At 39.2% G+C, this 20,854-nt stretch overlaps 1 protein-coding gene across 3 annotated transcripts in view; it reads right to left on the bottom strand.

Moving 5' to 3' along the window:
• LOC128688283 (uncharacterized bromodomain-containing protein 10) overlaps nt 1-20,854 on the bottom strand; it is a 311,849-nt gene that overhangs the window by 33,727 nt on the left and 257,268 nt on the right. For all 3 annotated transcript variants that reach the window (XM_070086577.1, XM_070086576.1, XM_070086578.1), the window contains one exon: nt 2,486-2,613. In XM_070086577.1, coding sequence (XP_069942678.1) covers nt 2,486-2,613 — 128 coding nt within the window. The remainder of the gene's footprint in view (nt 1-2,485; nt 2,614-20,854) is intronic.

Below are 20,854 nucleotides of genomic sequence, written 5' to 3'. Positions count from 1 at the left end.
CTCCCCATTTTCATTTACCCCTGGCATCCCAAATTTACCTACTACTCCCTCCACAACATTTTTATGCACTTTAGCATTGAAATCCCCAACCACAAGTACTCTCACACATGGTTCAAAACTCCCCACACACTCACTCAACAATTCCCAAAATCTCTCTCTCTCTCTCTCTCCTCTACACTTCTCTCTTCTTCAGGTGCATATATGCTTACTACAACCCACTTTTCACATCCAACCGTTATTTTACTCCACATAATCCTTGAGGTAATACATTTATACTCCCTCTTTTCCTGCCATAGCTTATCCTTCAACATTATTGCTACTCCTTCTTTAGCTCTAACTTTATTTGAAACCCCTGACCTAATCCCATTTACTTCTCACCACTGAAACTCTCCCACCCCCTTCAGCTTTGTTTCACTTAAAGCCAGGACATCCAGCTTCTTCTCATTCACAGCATCCATAATCATCTCTTTCTTATCATTCACACAACACCCACACACATTCAGGCATCCCACTTTGACAATTTTCTTCTTGGTCTTTTTAGTAATTTTTACAGGAAAAGGGGTTACTAGCCCATTGTTCCCGGCATTTTAGTTGACTTTCACAACACACACGGCTTATGGAGGAAAGATTCTTATTCCACTTCCCCATGGATATAAAAGGAAAAGTAATAAAAACAAGAACTATTAAGATAAAACCAAAGAAAACTCAGATGAATGTGTATAAAAAAAAATGTACATGTATGTGTAGCATGACCTAAGTGTAAGTAGAAGTAGCAAGACGTACCTGTAATCTTGCATATTTATGAGACAGACAAAAGACACCAGCAATCCTACCATCATGTAAAACAATTATAATAATAATTATTGTAGGTAGTAGGTTGGTAGACAGCAACTGCCCAGGGAGATACTGCCATCCTGCCAAGTGAATGTAAAACAGAAGCCTGTAATTGTTTTACATGATGGTAAGATTGCTGGTGTCCTTTTTCTGTCTCATAAACATGCAAGATTTCAGGTACGTCTTGCTACTTCTACTTAGGTCACACTATACATACATGCACAAGCATATGTATATACACACCCCTCTGGGTTTTCTTCTATTTTCTTACTAGTTCTTGTTCTTGTTATTTCCTCTTATCTCCATGGGGAAGTGGAATAGAATTCTTCCTTAGTATGCCATGCGTGTCTTATGAGGTGACTAAAATAATAGGAGCAAGGAGCTAGTAACCTTTTTGGGCCACCCTGCCTCAGTGGGATATGGCCAGTTTGTTGAAAGAAAGGATAATAATAATTATTATAATAATAAGAGCTTCAGTTCCCTAAATTAATAATAATAATAATACATAACACGTACGTAATAATAATTCAGAATGCTGCTGCTAGTTGGCACAGCCGATGCCAAAACATCCGATAAACAGTACACGTTTACATTGCTGTGAGAGCAGTTCTCTCGTGCTTGCTTGCATTTTTTTTACAGTCATTTGGCCAAATTTCTTTTTTCTAACCATGGGTCCTCAGAAAATAAGTGCAAAGGACAGTGCTGAGAAGAAAAAGACGATGATTTCCATGGAATTAAAGCATGAAATCATAGATAAACATAAGCAAGGTGCACGAGTTGTGGACTTAGCCAGGCAATACCAGAGTAGTACATCTTCGATATGTACGATACTAAAGCTGTATCAGTTATGTTCAGTGATTAACAAAACAAATTGTATCATTTAAGTTCAGCGATCAAACAAAACAATGTTGTTGTTGGAGGTTTACAGGGCCACTGACATCATACCTGCATTGCCAATCTCCCACCCTCAACCTCCGTCACTATCTCTGCTCTAAGTGTACACACACTTTATATAAGCAGTTTAATATTTCTTTACATTCTGCAGCGTATTATGATTTATTATATTTTTATATACGATATTTCTTATTTATACGTAAATTGTTAATGTTTTTCTTAGAAAATTAGTGATCTACTGCAGTTAGCCTCACAAACACTCCATTTTCTCTTAAAATAAGAGCATGGAAAGGTACTACTATGTGTAGTCAAAGTGGGACAGGAAATGGCAGATGCTTCCGCCGCTGCCTCTGCCACCAACACTCGCCATATAATGGCCTATTTTATTCATTCTAGAGTATATATCATGTTTCTTTGTTAATTATATTATTTATTACATCATATTAAATGAATTGTGATAGATAAATAAGCAGTACAACTGATATCAGCATCATATTCAAGTATTTTATTTTGCCTCCAGAGAGGAGGAACGAATTAATGGCATTCCAATTAATTTAAATGAGGGAAATTGATTTGATATACGAGCAAACTGAGTTACGAGCTAGGTCACAGAATGGATTAAACTCCTAAGTCGAGGTTCCACTGTACTGTATATACAATACAATGTTAGAAGACAAACAAATGTTATCATTTTTAAGATTTACTATGTAATAGATACATAAAATACAACAAGAGTGACAAAGGTTCATTATCTTACCATCAAGGGACTCTTCGCTAGAAGAAGAGGATGACGACGACTCTTGGGCTGTTGTGGGAGGTGGCTCTGGCTCTGGCTCAGGATCACTCATCCAGGCTTCTTCTGCCGGGTCTACATAATCTGCATCCCTACACGTCCAACAAACCCAAATTAACATTAATAATAAGTGGATAAATGTTTTTCAAGGACGAGTTAAACTGAGAGGAAACCAGTATAAATGGCAGAAACTTATACCAATGTTTCACTCATTTGCAACAGTTGAGTATGTGCTTTATATTCAAGCATCTTCAATACAAAGCATAATTTAATTACTAAATGTAAAAAGAACAACAACTTTATAAAGTTGGGATGTTTGTAAGTGTGTAATGTAGTGCAGATGATAAGAAAGAGATGATTGTAAATGGAATGGAAAAAAAATCTATGGCTCCAAACTATTCAACATCTTAAGATTACGATTCTTTATTTCAGCATGATAAAATGTTTGTACATAAGTGAATGACATTTAGCTGAGCATGAAGAAAGTGCTCTTAATATGCAGAGCATTTCAGGCAAACTTATGGTTATCTTTAGATTAGTAAGGCAATGACTAACTGATTGCTAATATATGCAATCTCTAAGGTGGTTGTAAAAATTAAATTAGGAGTTACAATGAATACAAGAAAATTGAATATCCTATTAGAACATGCTACCTGGCTTTTATCAAGTTTGTTTTAAGATTATGATTTAAGATTAAGGCTTGGTTATGATTATAGATAATGAGGATTTTAGCATATTAACATAATGTTAACACATTAAATATTTTAATGGTTGAGAGTATTACAGATACTGAGAATAAGACTATTGTTTTCCATATGTCTGTGACAATGACAATACAGATATATAGTTTTTGAATATTTAGCTGTTTATCAGAATATATAACACTCTTGGGACAGGTGTAGTCTTCAAGAGGAAACTGGAAAAGTATCTTCACCAGGTGCCACATCAACCAGGCTGTGATGGATATGTGAGGCAGCAAGCCACCAGCTTGTATGAGAGGAGTAAAAGGTGTAAGTGTTGTTGTTGGGTTTAACCCTTTCAGGGTCCGTGCCGTAGATCTATGGCTTTGCGTTCAGGGTCCAAACCGTAGATCTACGCCATGAGCTCAGCTAACTCTGATATGCTCTGAGTGGTAAATTTGGGCCTAGATATGAGAGAATACATCTATGTGGTATGTGTGCACCACATAAAACAAATTCTGCAGCACACAGTGTATAATGAGAGAAAAAAACCGAGACTGTGATTTTCGATTAAAACAGCGACTTTGCAGTGTTTTTCATGTGTTTTTTATAGTTGTATTTGTGATTTCTTGGTCTCATTTGATAGAATGGAAGACATATTACAGAAATAGAGATGATTTTGATTGGTTTTAGCACTGGAAATGGCTTGAAACTGAGCTCAAATTAGCGGAAATGTTCAATTTTTGCCGATGTTCAAGAGTAAACAAATGACCTCACACATCTAATACACACCAGCTGGTGGGTCTAATATACATTCACAAATGTGGTGATGATATTTATAAAATTATTACAATATTGCATAACAGTAAATCTTCTATTTTTTGGTTTGAATAAAAATTCATTATGTGAATAAAAAATCAAAATGGAATTTATTTGTAAAGCCTCAAAATGTAACTAATGAACAGAGGAAATGTTAGTTCCAGGAATACCTACATTGTTTATTCTGGACCCTATTTTGAAATTGGAATATTTTGAACTTTGTGTTAAATTGGCCAAATTACCAATTTCCGATCACTTTATTTTGTAGTTGAAACAGTTGACTTGGCGATTTCTTGTGCTCAATCGATAGAAGTAATACTAGTGAAATAGCTAAGAATTTGGTCGACTGGAATAATGTAATTGGCCTAAAATGGGAGTCAAAGTCGGCAAAATCGCCGATTCGTAAATATCGCCGAGACATCAAAATTCATGAGAGCATAATTTCGTCAATTTTCCATCAATTTTCATATTTTTTTGTTTTATTACCTTCAGAAAAAGATTCTCTACCATTTCATAAGAAAAAAAAATTTTTTTTTTTTTTAAATTCTTGGACCCTGGTGCGCACTTTGAAATTTGGCCTCTGGATCCTGAAAGGGTTAAGGGCCGCCACTGAGAGAAGCCGTGTTGGTGGCGGTGGAGGCTTTGGCCACCACCACCATCACACTTAACCCTTAAATGGTCCAAACGTATATATACGTTCACGTGCATAGCCCCCCAAACGTATACATGTAGTATATACGTTTTCTTTGTCATTCATTCAACACTGCCACGATAAGCCTGAGTCACCTAGACATGAGAGAATGGGTGTGCGCACTCACTGTGCACCATATTAAAATAATTGGGGATGCCTGGGTACCATATCCTCTTTTTTCCTATTAAAAAAAAAAAAAAATTTTCTCAAAAAATTTTGGGAGCTACGCGAGTAAACGTATATATACGTTTGAACCGTTTAGGGGTTAAACAATGTATGTAATTTATAAATAAGAAATATTTACATTTTAATTTATAAATAAGTAAGTTTATTCAGGCATACACAAATACAGTTATGTACATAGATTATCATACATAGCAGCATATGTGTAAAGTACCCAGGATAACCCAAAAAATTCAAGAGTAACATATTTCCACTGGTGTCCTTTTATATTTGCACTTATATTTACTTTTATACTTACACTTTTATATTTACACTTACCTTGTAGGAGATGTTAGTTTAACCCGTAAACAGTCCAAACGTATACATGTACATGTATATACGTTCTCTTGCGTAGTGCCCCAAATTTTTTGGGGAAAAAACAAACAAAAAAAAAATTTTTTAATAGGAAAAAAAGAGCATATAGTACCCAGGCATCCCCAATTATTTTAATATGGTGCGTAGTGAGTGCGCACACCCATTCTCTCATGTCTAGGTGACTCGGGCTTACTGTGGCAATGTTAAATGTATGACAAATAAAATGTATATATACGTTTGGGGCACTAGCGGTAAAAACGTATATATACGTTTGGACCGTTTACGGGTTAATTAGTTAGTTTGATGAAGGAGATGTTAGCAGAGGTTTAGGGTGGTGGAAGATAGCAGGGCGGTGTACGTTCAGCGGTCCTATACACATCCAACAACATTGGAGAGTTACCCTTATGTTGTTTTTCTATCACTTACTCGCTTAACTTGCTTGTTAACACTGTTAATTCTACACTTTATCGCTGGCTGGAGCTATAGCCTTTACTGATACCTGCTGCTTTAGTATCATACATATTGCAGAATCACTGAATCACTGCAGAAGGCACATTCTCCCCTCTCTCTTCCTCCTCTAGTAAGGCTGATGCATGCAGAGGATGAGATGAAAAGCTGTAAGCCTTTTCCCTGAAAGTTCGGTTCCGAGAAACTGGTCGTAAGTCGAAATGGTCGTAAGTCGAACTTTACTACTGAATATCAACCTAACATTTTTGTAATGACTTTATTTTATTGTTTTATTTTGGTATTTCATGTTTTACTTTACTTTTTATGTTGTTAGTACGTACTGTATTTTATTTTTATGTTGTTAGTACGTACTGTATTTTATACTGTAAGGTTTAGGATAAACACTGTGTACAACACAAATAGTTGTTTATTTCCCAGAAATTTGGCATAAAAAACACGGTCGTAAGTCGAGTGGTCGTAAGTCGAGTGGTCCTAAGTCGAGCAGGTCGTAAGTCGGATGGTAGGTGTACATATATACAGTAGGGCCCCACTTATGCGGCAGGTTAGGTTCCAGGCTGTCGCCGGAAAGCAGACATCGCCAGAAGGCAGAACGCCATTTTTTTCCATTTATAAATGCATATAAATGCCAGACAACAAGTTTACACTAAATTATATTAAGCTTGTAATAGAACTAGGCATTAAAAACACACAAAGTAAAATACATTCACAGTACATTCATTACTTATCTTAAAGTATTTGTAATCTTAATGTAGGGAGAGAGGTGAGTAGTACCTATTTGTAGGAAGTCAGGTGCAGGTAGCCCAGGTGTAGGTAGCCCTGGTTCCTCGTCTCATACTTAATATACGATATTTAAAACATCCCAGAGAGGTAAATTACACATACAGTACACTCATTATTTACCTTAAAATATGTGTAGTCTTAATATAGGAAGAGAGGTGAGTAGTATTTATTTGTAGGAAGTCAGTGTAGGTAGCCGGGCTACCTACCGGCTACCTACACTGTGACCCAGAGCCATATTATTAACATCGACATACTGTGTTCAATGAATTTAATAGTTTCTAACAACTACCTTTAGATGCCATCATAAACGAAGGTAGAATTAATGAATAATTCATGCCGAAAATTGTAAACAAAAGCCGAGTGGGGAGTGGCTGGGCCAAACGCAGATTCATACACGTTTTCTCTGATGGCTGAGCAGAGAAAACGTAATATTGTCCCTCCGCCCGGCTACCACACAAGTATTATTATCAGAGCACACATAAAATATGCAATAAATGCCAGACAACAAGTTTACACTAACTTTTTATCACAGCTAACCTTAGACGCCATCATCAATGAGAGCCAACTAGTTAACGAAAGAGTAAACGAGAGAGAGAACGAGATACAGAGTTGAGACAATGTAAGAACACAAACTGAATAGCTAGTGGACGATCACTTGGTCAGGCGAAATAAATGCATATTAATATGTGTCTAGTTTTAGTTCATTCACGTACGTTTGCAAGAGTTTGTAAAACATTTACCTCAATATTTTTTTATTATAATAATAATTACCTCACAATACAAATACTCTTACATTGTGTACAAGTTGTACAAGTTAGTTCAGAATAAACAAACAGCAACACACCATTTTTAGAGTGAATGAAGATAATAATAATAATAATAATAATAATATATTATTATTATAATAAAAAGCACTAAACCCACAAGGGTCATGAATTGCTATATATAAAGGCATACAAAAAGAATATTTTTCTACAGTTACCCCCCAGTGTTTGACTAGAGAAAACGTAATTCTTCCGACACTACCTACACAGCTGCTTTGTAAACAAATCTCATATTTACATCAATTTTTTTTCTGTGAGTCTATGTATCATGTTTATATGCTATGTAATGGGTTTCATATATAATTTTGAGGAAAATATCATAGATGGATTAATGAAAATGCCTATATTGATGTAAAATAAGACATTTAGTGTGCCCAAGAGTGATTATTATTACGTAGTATTGGGGCGTCATGAGTAGAGACAGACTTAGCGATTTTTATGTGTACCTGCACACCAGCACAGTGTGTAAGTATATTTAGGTACAGGTACACATAAGTATAATTATCAGAGTATGTATAAAATATGCAGTAACTTTAAAACACTTGAAACTTTGGAAAGTTTTCTGACATAATATATGTGGTCACGGCAATTGTAAACAAACTGGGTGGGGGCGCCGTATTTGAAAGACCGCTTGCCGTATAGCAAATTTTGGTCATAATTTGACATCGCTGTGTTAGCGGAACGCCGTAAGGCGAAATGCCGTAAAGCGAGGCCTTACTGTATATATATATATATATATATATATATATATGTATGTGTGTGTGTGTATATATACATATATATACAGTGGACCCCCGCTTTACGATCAGCTCCCAATGCGACCAATTATGTAAGTATATTTAAGTAAGTGCGTTTGTACGTGTATGTTTGGAGGTCTGAAATGGACTAATCTAATTCACAGTATTCCTTGTGGGAACAAATTCGTTCAATACTGGCACCTGAACATACTTCTGGAATGAAATAATATCGTAAACCGGGGGTAAACTGTATATATATATATATATATATATATATATATATATATATATATATATATATATATATATATATATATATATATATATATATACAGTGGACCCCCGGTTAACGATTTTAATCCGTGCAAGAGGGCTCATCGTTATGCGAAATAATCGTTATGCGAATGAATTTTCCCCATAAGAAATAATGGAAATAAAATTAATCCGTGCAAGACGCCCAAAAGTATGAAAAAAAATTTTTTTTACCACATGAAATGTTAATTTTAATACACACAAACTGAAAAAGGCATGCACAATTAAATGACACTTACTTTTATTGAAGATCTGGTGATGATTGATGGGATGGGAGGAGGGGAGAGCATTATCTTCTTACTGTTTAGAAGGGGAATCCCCTTCCATTAGGACTTGAGGTAGCAAGTCCTTTTCTGGGGTTACTTCCCTTCTTCTTTTAATGCCACTAGGACCAGCTTGAGTCACTGGACCTCTGTCGCACAACAAATCTGTCCATAGAGCTCTGTACCTCCCGTTCCTTCAAGACTTTCCTAAAATGGGCCATAACATTGTCATTGAAATAGTCACCAGCACGGCTTGCAACAGCTGTGTCAGGGTGATTTTCATCTATAAAGGTTTGCAGTTCAACCCACTGTGCACACATTTCCTTAATCTTTGAAGTAGGCACAATGGATTCCACAACTGGCATAGGCTTCTCAGGGTTAGCCCCAAACCCTTCAAAATCTTTCTTAATTTCCATACTAATTCTCACCCTTTTTACCACAGGGTTGGCACTAGAAGCTTTCTTGGGGCCCATGGTCACTTATTTTCCAGAAACAGCACCGAAAACACTGTAATAATACGAAATATTCCGAGTGTATGCTTGGATGTTACCGCGGAGGCTGGCTGGTAAACAATGGGACGGCCGGCACATGTGAGGGCACATTGGACGCGTCTCGGACGAAAATCGGTAAGCGGGTTTTTAATCGGTATGCGCGGCAAAAATTTTGCGATAAAAGTAATCGGTATGCCGAAAAATCGCTATGTGATGCCATCGTTATGCGGGGGTCCACTGTATATATATATATATATATATATATATATATATATATATATATACACACACACACACACACACACACACATGTATATATATATGTCATTAGTGTACAGCAGTATTCCAGCCTAGAGAGCACAAGCGATTTGAAGAGAATCATCATGGGCTTGGCATCCCTAGTTTTGAAGGTTCTCATTATCCATCCTATCATGTTCCTAGCAGATGAGGTAGATACATTGTTGTGGTCTTTGAAGGCGAGATCCTCTGACATTATCACTCCCAGGTCCTTCGCATTACTTTTCCGCTCTATTGTATGGTTAGAATTTGTTGTATACCCTGATACATTTTTAATTTCTTCAAGTTTCCCATATTTGAGTAGTTGAAATTTCTACTCATTGAACTTCATATTGTTTTGAGTGGCCCATTCGAAGATTTGGTTGATGTCCGCTTGGAGTCTTGCGTTGTCTTCGATGGAGGTCAGTGCCATGGTAATCCGGGTGTCATCCACAAAAGGAAAACACGGAGCTATGGCTTACATCTCTATTTCAGAAATGAGGATGAGGAATACAATGGGAGAAAGTGGAACAGAGCTTTTTACTGTGGCTGCCTGGGACTTTACTCTGTTTACTATTACTCTTTGTGTTCTATTTGTCAGGAAGTTACAGATCCATCTACCAACTTTTCCTGTTATTCCTTTATTACACATTTTGTGTGCCATTACACCATGGTCACACTTGTCGAAAGCTTTTGCTTTAAGGTTATAACTTTTTAAGAACATAATATTCCAGTACCTTAATCAGGTGAACTTCTGCCTAAAAGCAAAGAAATGACCTTCCATTGCAATAACTTTTTAAAAAATGTCACCCCTAAATAAAAAAAAATGAGTAATGAAAACAAGTAACTTGAATGCATATTGAATGTAATACAGTGGACCCCCGCATAGCGAACTTAATCCGTGCAAGAGGGCTGGTCGTTATGCGAAATGTTCGCTATGCGAATTAATTTTCCCCATAAGAAATAATGGAAATAAAATTAATCCGTGCAAGACACCCAAAAGTATGAAAAAAAAATTTTTTTACCACAAAAAAATGTTAATTTTAGTACACACAAACTGAAAAAGGCATGCACAATTACATGACACTTACTTTTATTGAAGATCTGGTGATGATTGATGGGATGGGAGGAGGGGAGAGCATTATCTTCTTACTGTTTAGAAGGGGAATCCCCTTCCATTAGGACTTGAGGTAGCAAGTCCTTTTCTGGGGTTACTTCCCTTCTTCTTTTAATGCCACTAGGACCAGCTTGAGAGTCACTGGACCTCTGTCGCACAACAAATCTGTCCATAGAGCTCTGTACCTCCCGTTCCTTCAAGACTTTCCTAAAATGGGCCATAACATTGTCATTGAAATAGTCACCAGCACGGCTTGCAACAGCTGTGTCAGGGTGATTTTCATCCATAAAGGTTTGCAGTTCAACCCACTGTGCACACATTTCCTTAATTTTTGAAGTAGGCACAATGGATTCCACAACTGGCATAGGCTTCTCAGGGTTAGCCCCAAACCCTTCAAAATCTTTCTTAATTTCCATACTAATTCTCACCCTTTTTACCACAGGGTTGGCACTAGAAGCTTTCTTGGGGCCCATGGTCACTTATTTTCCAGAAACAGCACCGAAAACACTGTAATAATACGAAATATTCCGAGTGTATGCTTGAATGTTACCGCGGAGGCTGGCTGGTAAACAATGGGACGGGCGGCACATGTGAGGCTGGCTGAGGCCGCACATTGGACGCGTCTCGGACGAAGGTCGCTGAGCGGGTTTTTGTCCACTATGCGGGGCAAAATTTTAGCAAACAAAGCGTTCGCTATGCGGATTGTTCGCTATGCAAGGCGTTCGCTATGCGGGGGTCCACTGTACAGTGGAACCTCAAAAATCGAACGTATCACATATCGAACGTTTTAAAAATAGGACCATTTTTTCGGACAAACTGTGTCCCTATTATCGAACGCTCCCCTATTTTCGGACCGCCGGGTACAGGACCTGTCTGCCGCCTGCTCTGTCCGCGTCCCCGCACAGGCGCCGTGAGCAGTCTACCTTTGTTTATGCTTGAGTGAACACTAACCTGCTCTCTCATTCACGCATTTTACGATTATTTCATTGTGTTTAGTGCTTGTGAGACTGTGAAATAAGCTGCCATGGGCCCAAAGAAACTTGCTAGTGGTGCCCCTGTGGTAAAGAAAGTGAGAAACACCATAGATGTGAAGAAGGAAATAATACAGAAGTATGAGAATGGTGTGAGACTTGTTGAGCTTGCCAGGATGTATGGGAAAAACAAGTCGACCATCGGTTCTATCCTGTCAAAAAAAGAACAAATCAAGGAAGCTGATGTTGCAAAAGGTGTTAATATAGGGAGTGGATGAGGTGCCTTCTTCAAAGATTAAGGAGATTTGTGCCAAGTGGAATGATGTCCAAATGTTTGTGCAGAAGTACCACCCTGAGCAAGCTGAAACAAGCCATCTTTGCAACAAGTTCAGTGACAGAACCATGTCCCATTTTAGGGAAATGTTAAAGAGGCACCAGAAACAGAGGACTGTGGACAGTTATTTTGCGAGACAGGGGTCCAGTGACTCTCAAGCTGGTCCTAGTGGCATTAAAAGACAGAGAAGGGAAGTAACCCCAGAGAGGGCTTTACCTGAAGTCCTCATGGAGGGGGATTCTCCTTCCAAACACTAACCCCAACTCCCTCTCTCCTCCTCCCTATCTTCCAGATGCCATCACCAATCTTCAATAAAGGTAAGTAAAAATGTTATTTTATATGTATTATTATACATAATTGAAAACTATAGTATTTGTTGTATGTATGTAAAACTGTAATTAATCTCTATAAAATGTATTTTTTGTGTGAATATTTTTGGGTTTCTGGAACGGATTGCTTCGAATTTCAGACTTTTCGAATTTAGAACTAGCTCCTGGAACGGATTAAGTTCGATTTTTGAGGTTCCACTGTATTAATAACAACTATAACAGCTTACAGCATCATTGTTATCATGTTTGTACATATATTACTACTTATTGCTTATAATAAACTGAAGTTGCAGTTTTTTTTTCTGCAGGCAGCATACAGTTCCTGCATAACTCTGATTGCATGTTCAGCACACTGATTACTTCTTGGTATATTGACTGCGGATAGTTTTTGCTTTCAGTGATTTTTCAATGAGTTTAATGCTTTTTTGTAAGGTTTCAATATTTCTGACAAATTTTTGAAGTCATTTTCATCGTGCATCTGATCAGTAAACCAATAATATGCCCAGGTGTATGAAATGAATCTGTTTATCTTCTCCAAAGTCTTCAGTCTTAGGTATAAGAATGAATGCAAGATTAGCAAGAATGGCTCTTGAATTCCACCTTGCATTGCTGATGTTCGGAATTTTCTGAAAGTTAATCAAAGGAAAGTGCTCTTTTTCTTCAAAGACTCTAAACACTCGTGTTAGATGGTACAAAAACTTATCATCTCCTCATCCTGATTGATGGAGGATCTGTTCTGTTTCATTAACAAACTGTGTCTTTAGTTCCTCATAATTTTTCAACAGTTGCGATGCAAATGGACACTCAATGTTTGGAGAACCGGTTTTAGCACCAAGATTTTCATCCAATACCAAATGAAGAATCCTGTTCAAAATGTGATGCTAACAACTGACAGATGCAGAGATTGCAGAATTAGCGTTTACCTGTAACATTCTGAAAGTGATGACGACGATAGTGACCCAATGCTTCCAAGACCAAAATTTTCAGCAGCAAGGGCAAGTGTCAAAACACTTTTTGAGTATTTGGAACATCCACTATCCACAGCCCATTTGAAAAGTTATGGTCCTGTGGTCTGTGAAATCTGGGAGGCTGTTATTTGAGCCCAGTGTCTGGTCCCACCGCCAGACAACACTGAACTTGCTTTTTAAACCTACAACTCTGTCGCTGATGGCGATACAAAGGTACGGATGCACATTTTTTCCCCCCTCACGTATCTGGAAACTCCATGTTCTCAAACCGGTCTCAGCCCATACAGTTCAGATGTGAGAGGTATCACTGTAATAAATGATAATCACTCTGGAGCGGTTTAAATATCATACGTATTTTGTACAGGTTTGGTAGTCGACATTTAAACCACTCCAGAGGGATTGTTATTATTATTAATAATTATTATTATTACAGTGGACCCCCAGTTACTGCAATTAATCCGTTCCTGAGAGAGTGACTAAGCCTGAATCTGACGAATTCTAAATTCATTTTCCCCATAAGAAATAATGTAAATCCAACTAATCCATTCCAGGCACCCAAAACTATTAAAAAATATATTTTTTTACATGAAATATACATTTACCTACACAGAAAACAATGAGACATGCAGAATAAAACAATAATAAAATGACACTATTGTTTGGAAGGGCATCAAGACTTCAGGTACAAAGTCCTTTTCTGGGGTTACTTCCCTTCTTTGTTTTTTAACCCTTTGACTGTCGCAATCCCAAATCCTGAGGTGTCTCCTGGTGTTAAAATTTTTTTTTATTTTTTTTTTATATGAATTGATAAGAGAATCTTTTCCCGATTGTAATGACACCAAAAGAATGAAATTTGATGGAAAACTTACAGAATTACACTCTCATGAAGTTAGTGACCTCGGCGATATTTACGAATTGGCGATTTCACCCACTTTGAGCCCTATTTTTGGCTAATTCCATTGTTCCAGTAGACGAAACTCATTGCTATTTCTTTAGACCTCCATTTGTTCTATCGACTGAGTACAAGAAATTGCCCATTTACCAATTTCAACTACCCAATTATGTGGTCAGAAATTTGCAATTTGGCCAATTTCACGCAAATTAAAAAATATGTCAATTTCAAATTAGGGTCCAGAATGAACAATGCAGACATTCCTGGCCCTAAAATAACATTTTCTTTGTTCATCAGTCACATCTCCAGGCCCCTCTGATATTACTCTTGCTTTCTATTTTGAATTTTTATTCAAACAAAAAATAGAAGATTTACTGATATGCTGACTACTGTAATATTGTAATAATTGTATAAATAATGTCAATCCATTCATGGCTGCATATTAGAAAAAATAGCTAGTTGGACATTTATTGGACAATGACATCATTTGTTTACTTTTGAACATCGGCAAAAATCAAACATTTCCCCTACTTTGAGCTCCATTTCAAGGTTCTTTCATAGTAAAACCAATCAAAATCACCTCTATTTCTATAATATGTTTTCCATTCTATCAAATGAGACCAAGAAAACGAAAATACAACCATAAATACTATACCAAAATACACCGCAAAGTCGGCATTTTAATCCAAAAACATGGTTGGAGTTTTTTTTTTCTCATTATGCACTGCGTGCTGCAGGATTTTTTTTATATGGTGCACACTGACCACACAGACCCATTCTCTCACATGTGGGCCTACCAGCTTTCTCCTGCTTGATTTGAAGCTGCTAGAATTTTTGAGTATATACGTCAAACACAGTGGCTCGTAAGATGTACATGTACGACCGAGGCAGTCAAAGGGTTAATGCCACTAGGACCAGCTTAAGAGTTACTGAACCCCTGTTGCTCAAAAATGTGTTCCAGAGAGATCTGTTTCTGGTGTATGTTAGGAATTGTGGTGGCGGCAGCGGAGTGTTGGGAGACAGGACAAGATAGTCCTTCAATATGACACTAATATCAACTCTATGGCTTATTTATCTAGCACAATTCATCTGACATACTAAACAATATTAATAACATAGAAACACGATACAGCAGACTGTCATGTAGCACAAGTTTATTTGGCACGATTCGGGTATAGCATGACTGAAGAATTATGGCACAATTTTATGTAACACGTCGTAAAACTAATTTAACACTGTTCTGTTTGTGGGAAGGAAAAAAAAAATTTCCTTTTCCTCGAGCAGCAGCCTTGTTGTGGATCAGTAGGGGAGACCTCCCACCATCACTTACACTCACTCACCCATTTGACCATAAACAGAAATCTTTCTTCTTTCTTTCAACACACCGGCCGTATCCCACCGAGGCGGGGTGGCCCAAAAGGAAAAACGAAAGTTTCTCCTTTTACATTTAGTAATATATACAGGAGAAGGGGTTACTAGCCCCTTGCTCCCGGCATTTTAGTAGCCTCTTACAACACGCATGGCTTACGGAGGAAGAATTCATAAACAGAAATATCAATCTCAATCTCAAAATAATGAATCTTAACTAGTCATAAGTTGGCCTGTGATACTCCAATACTGAAACTATGTATAGTGCCAAAACAAAAGCATTCACATTGCTAAACTCACAAACTAGTATTTAGTCACTTAGCCATAATACCAACTTACCTCATAATTTTGTAATATTTTAAACTTAAGATTTAATCTAAGTCTGCCCGAAATGCCTAGCCATGCTAGGTGTTCTAGTGGTACACTCTGTAATTACTATTTTACTACATGTAAACCACACAATAACCAAATTCTGTAAACTCAGCATTGTAATCCTTAGAGAATAAACTTTGAATCCCCTGCCACCCCCCCGACACCATCCCACCATCCCAGCATTTGTACATCATACGTGTCCAGTCTTTCTTCTCTGCTACAAGCTAGCTGTGTTTGTGAATTGTGTTTTGAGCTTTTAATTACTATATCTTGTATCTGCCAAGCAATCATGACACCCAGTAGGTATACCAGTGTTGGTGAAAGTGCCAAGAAAAGGTATGAGCATTTAAGTCTTAGAATTAACAAAGAAAACAAAGATATTAGACAAGAGATAACCTGTGGCATAATGAAGTGTTACTTTGTACACATACAAAGGGGTAAACATAAGTCTGTGTGACTGACTGACTGACTGACTTACTGAATGACTTGACTGACTTATTGAATGGCTTGACTGACTTATTGAATGGCTTGACTGACTTATTGAATGGTTTGACTGACTTATTGAATGACCTGACTGACTTACTGAATGACCTGATTGACTTACTTACTGAATGACCTGACTTATTGAATGACCTGACTGACTTACTGAATGACCTGACTGACTTACTGAATGACCTGACTGACTTACTGACTTGACTTACTGCCACTCCAGTACAACCATCAACTTCAGTACCAGAACCTCCACCATCCACCTCAGCCCAGTAGGACCACAACATAACTCTCCACTCTCTTCACAATCATTGTGAAACAGATTATTGGTGATGCTGCAGTGGGGCGGGGTTCAATTATAAATGTCTTCGGAGGCTTCTTTACTTTATTTGCAAAGTCGTGGTGGGTACACAGGCTTGTGTATTGTGCCCATGGTCCAGGAGGGCCATGCTCATGATGGAGAGAGCGAATAGGCTTATTGTCTGCTTCTAGGCTGCTGAATGAGAGAGTGCGAGTGGGACCAGCGTCCCACTGACCTTCGCAGGCCTAGAGGGCAGCACCTGAGTGCCGCAAAATATGAACTAAGCTGGCAGACAGCATAGGCTGTCTGTGCAGATAGTACAGGCTGTCTACATATGCTTGGCCACCTACCTCGCGTCATCCCAACGCGACAACACTGGTAGTAAAAAAAACTCGGTCTCTCTCTCTTGTAGGACCAGGGTACAGAACACAAAATAAAAAAACACGTATATACACATGGACATGGAAAAAAAAAACTTCCTACAGGGAGGGAAGAAAAAAACATGTGGGGTGTGCTAAACATTGTGGTCATAGGCAGTGAGCGTCGAGGGGCATCACTGCACGCCTTTCTGCATCTGGACAGATACTGCCACACAGGAGACATCGCTGTGGCTGAGCTGTGACGTAACAGGGTACGGTCTCCTCTGGAACGGTGAAGCAGTCATCGTAGGAGTCACTGCAGGTTTCACTCAACCTGGGGCATGCTGGTGCCCTCGAGTGAGGCATTGTCAAAACTCGGCAACTGGGCAGGACTTCTGGCAAGCGACTCAGGAGGACACTTCTTGACTGGCAGTGTCGCTGTGCTGTCACTGCCGGCGAGCATGGAGTAAGTCGTGGAACGAGTCATGGCAGAGACGACTGGGCAAAACATCAGGGAGTCGTAACATCATACGCCAGACTGCAGTGAGCGAGCTAGCAGTCAAAGTGACATCATCTTTGTGCAGGCTGCTCACTGAAGCTTGTAACATGAGGTTGACACAGTGCCTGCCGACAGGGCTAACTGCAGCTTGACGAGTGTCATTCTCTCGGCAGTTGGAGTTATAGCAGAGGTTAGTCTAAGCGTCCCCAGACTTGTTTCTCTACACATAACTGCACTCTGAAGGTCTGGAGGTGAAGTGAAACAAATCTCGATGGGAATTGTAGCAGGTATGATTCTGCAGAACATCTATGAGCGACAAGCATAAGAGCTTTCTGTACAAAGGGCTAATACGCTCAGGGATGACTAATATCAGCTGTCAAACACGCTGGTCACACCGGGTGACAGGCAACAAAGTGCTACACAGGGGTCTGGCAGCAGACCTGTGGCCGACACACAGCTGGGTTCGAGACCACACAGGACACATGGAAAACTGCACACACACCCGCGGTACATGTGGTACAACATGGCTTAAACTAGCAAATGATGCTTTTCTGTGCACAAAATTGACACTAAGCCATACACTAACATGTGAGAACACTGACTGAGAGGAATTAACACATGACATTTATCTTCTCTCAATCTTCTCGACAATACTGACATAATTACTGAAACACTCGATGTGACATCATGTGATGTCAGGCGTGATGTCGTGAGGTGACGTCAGCAGCGCTGTGACGTCAGCAGACATCTCGAGGTGACGTCAGGCAGACATTGTGACATCGGGCAGCAGCATCGGTAACTCACGTGGCTCGTAGATCCACATGGCTTTGTCCACACCCCACGTGGCGTCGGGATCCACATGGTGTCGTGATCTACGTGGCATGCTGATCCACATGGCTTGCTGATCCATGTGACTTGCTGATCTACGTGGCTTGCTGATTCACGTAGCTTGCTGATCCACGTGGCTTGCTGATCCACGTGGCTTAGTGATCCACATGGCTTCGAGTGGCCTCGGGCACTCGTATAAACAGCTCTAGCAATGAATTCACACGGAAAACAGCAGAAAACACAGCAGAAGGAGTGAGTACATAGTGGTGGAATGCGGTGTGGTGGCGAGGAGCGTGGGTGAGTGTAGCATGGGCGAGGCGAGGAAACAGCCACTTCCACTATCCCACCCACAACACAGGGATACACTCCCACTGGACGACGAAATCACCACAAAACTTACCTTTGGCTTGTTGAAATAGCTGTGCTGAGCTGAACAACAACAGCAGAACATACAAGTGAAGCTGAATACGTGTCTTGAGAAACAGCGTGGGACACTGTGGTGTGGGGTCACTGGGACACCACTTACAATTCTCGAAGAAATTTGGCAAATTTCTGCTAGATCCTGCTTGTACCTCTGTCTGGATGCTGAAACGTGCAGACACGGTATCAGGATAACTCGTTGAGAGACGGATGCTTGTTGTGAAGGGTGATGAAGTGAACAACTTCATTCCATTTCCTTCCTTTCTCCAGGCAAACACAACTTGCTGTGACCACCGCTTCCCACCAATGTGAAACAGGAATTATTTGGTGATGCAGTGGCGTGGAGTCCAATTATAGACATCTTCGGAGGCTTCTTTACTTTATTTGCAAAGTCGTGGTGGGTACACCGGCTTGTGTGTTGTGCCCATGGCCCAGGAGGGTCATGCTCATGAGGGAGAGCGAGTAGGCTTGTTGTCTGCTTCTAGGCCGCTGAGTGAGAGAGTGCGAGTGGGACCAGCGTCCCACTGACCTTTGCAGGCTCAGAGGGCAGCACCTGAGTGCCGCAAAATATGAACTAAGCTGGCAGACAGCATAGGCTGTCTGTGCAAACAGTACAGGCTGTCTACATCATCCACAAACACCAGCACCCACAATTTAAGATAAATACTATTATTTGTTACATTTGTAGTCTTAAGCAGTAAAAACAACATAATACATCACAACAATGAACTACAATTACATATTTTATTTTTGTAAGATGTGAAGGCCTAAAAAAAAGTTGTTTGGCTTTTTTGGAGCTCTCAGGAATGTAACCCTATTTTTCCCATAAGTCCTTCAGTTCATCTAACACGGTTTTACCTAACATGGCATTTTCAGGAACGTAACTACCGTGTTAAATGATGGTTTACTGTATATAATCTAGAATGAATGAAATATGTTATTATGTATGTGGTGAGTGATGGTGCGCTGATGTTGTTGGGTGTATAAGGGCCACTTAAAGATAAGCCTTGCATAGTGGTGGTGAAGACAGCAGCAAGAGCTGGTGGTGTTTTCAGTAGCACTATATACCTCCAACAACATTGGAGGTATATAGTCCTTTTTTTATTGATTAATCGCTTAACTTACTTGCTACACTGTTAATGCTACACTTCATCGCTGGCTGGTGCTATAGCCTTTATCGACTCCTGCTGCTTTAGTATCGTACATATTGCAGAATCACTGAAGAAGGCACATTCTCCCCTCTCTCTCACCCCTTTACTAAAGAGCTGGCTGGCACTAGGAGCTCCCTTGGGGCCCATGGTGGCTTATTTAGCAGTTGCAAGCACTAAAAAGAATGGAATAATACGAAATGTATCATACGAATGCGTGGGATTGTGCTCACTGGGTGATAAACAATGGCACACTGAGTGTCGGGCTGCTGTTGCCGTGCGGACACATTCAGGACGAATGACTATCACCGAGCTCAACGACGATCATTTAGCCAAAATTTTGACGAAGAAATATTACTATTTCCGAATATTACGAAATCCAACAACTACGAAATCCGGGGGTCCACTGTATTACCATCAACATACCTGGTTCACTGAATTTAATCATTTCTTAATTAAGCTGCCACGAGACACCTAGAATGTAAAAACACACACGAACACACCAGCTAACCCCCTTTACTGTGAACTTCTTTTGTACTTCTTTCATTTTCCTCTTTTTCCTCTTCCAAGTGCTGCTGCATTTCTATCTTGTACTATGGGGTGCACAATCAAGTACAGTGGACCCTCGACTAATGCTATTAATCCGTTCCTGAGAGCTCATCGTTAGTCAAAATTATCGTTAGTCAAGTTAATTTTCCCCATAAGAAATACAGTGGACCCCCGCATAACGATATTAATCCGTTCCTGAGAGCTCATTGTTATGCAAAATTATAGTTATGCGAATGAATTTTCCCCATAAGAAATAATGGAAATCAAATTAATCCGTGCAAGACCCCAAAAGTATGAAAAAAAAAATTTTACCATATGAAATATACATTTTCCTACACACAAAGAGAAGGATACATGCACAATAGTAGAGTAGTACATGCACAATATATATTGTGCATGTACTACTCTACTAAATGAAGAATAAATGACACTTACCTTTATTGAAGATGCAGCAATGACTGATGAGACACTGTGTCCTGGGAGTGCCTTTTCCTCCTGAGTACTGTAGGTC

Source organism: Cherax quadricarinatus, chromosome 19 (assembly GCF_038502225.1).
Source record: "Cherax quadricarinatus isolate ZL_2023a chromosome 19, ASM3850222v1, whole genome shotgun sequence".
Lineage (NCBI taxonomy): Eukaryota > Metazoa > Arthropoda > Malacostraca > Decapoda > Parastacidae > Cherax > Cherax quadricarinatus.
Note: the sequence above shows the minus strand (reverse complement) of the source record. Positions and strands in the feature narration are given on the sequence as shown.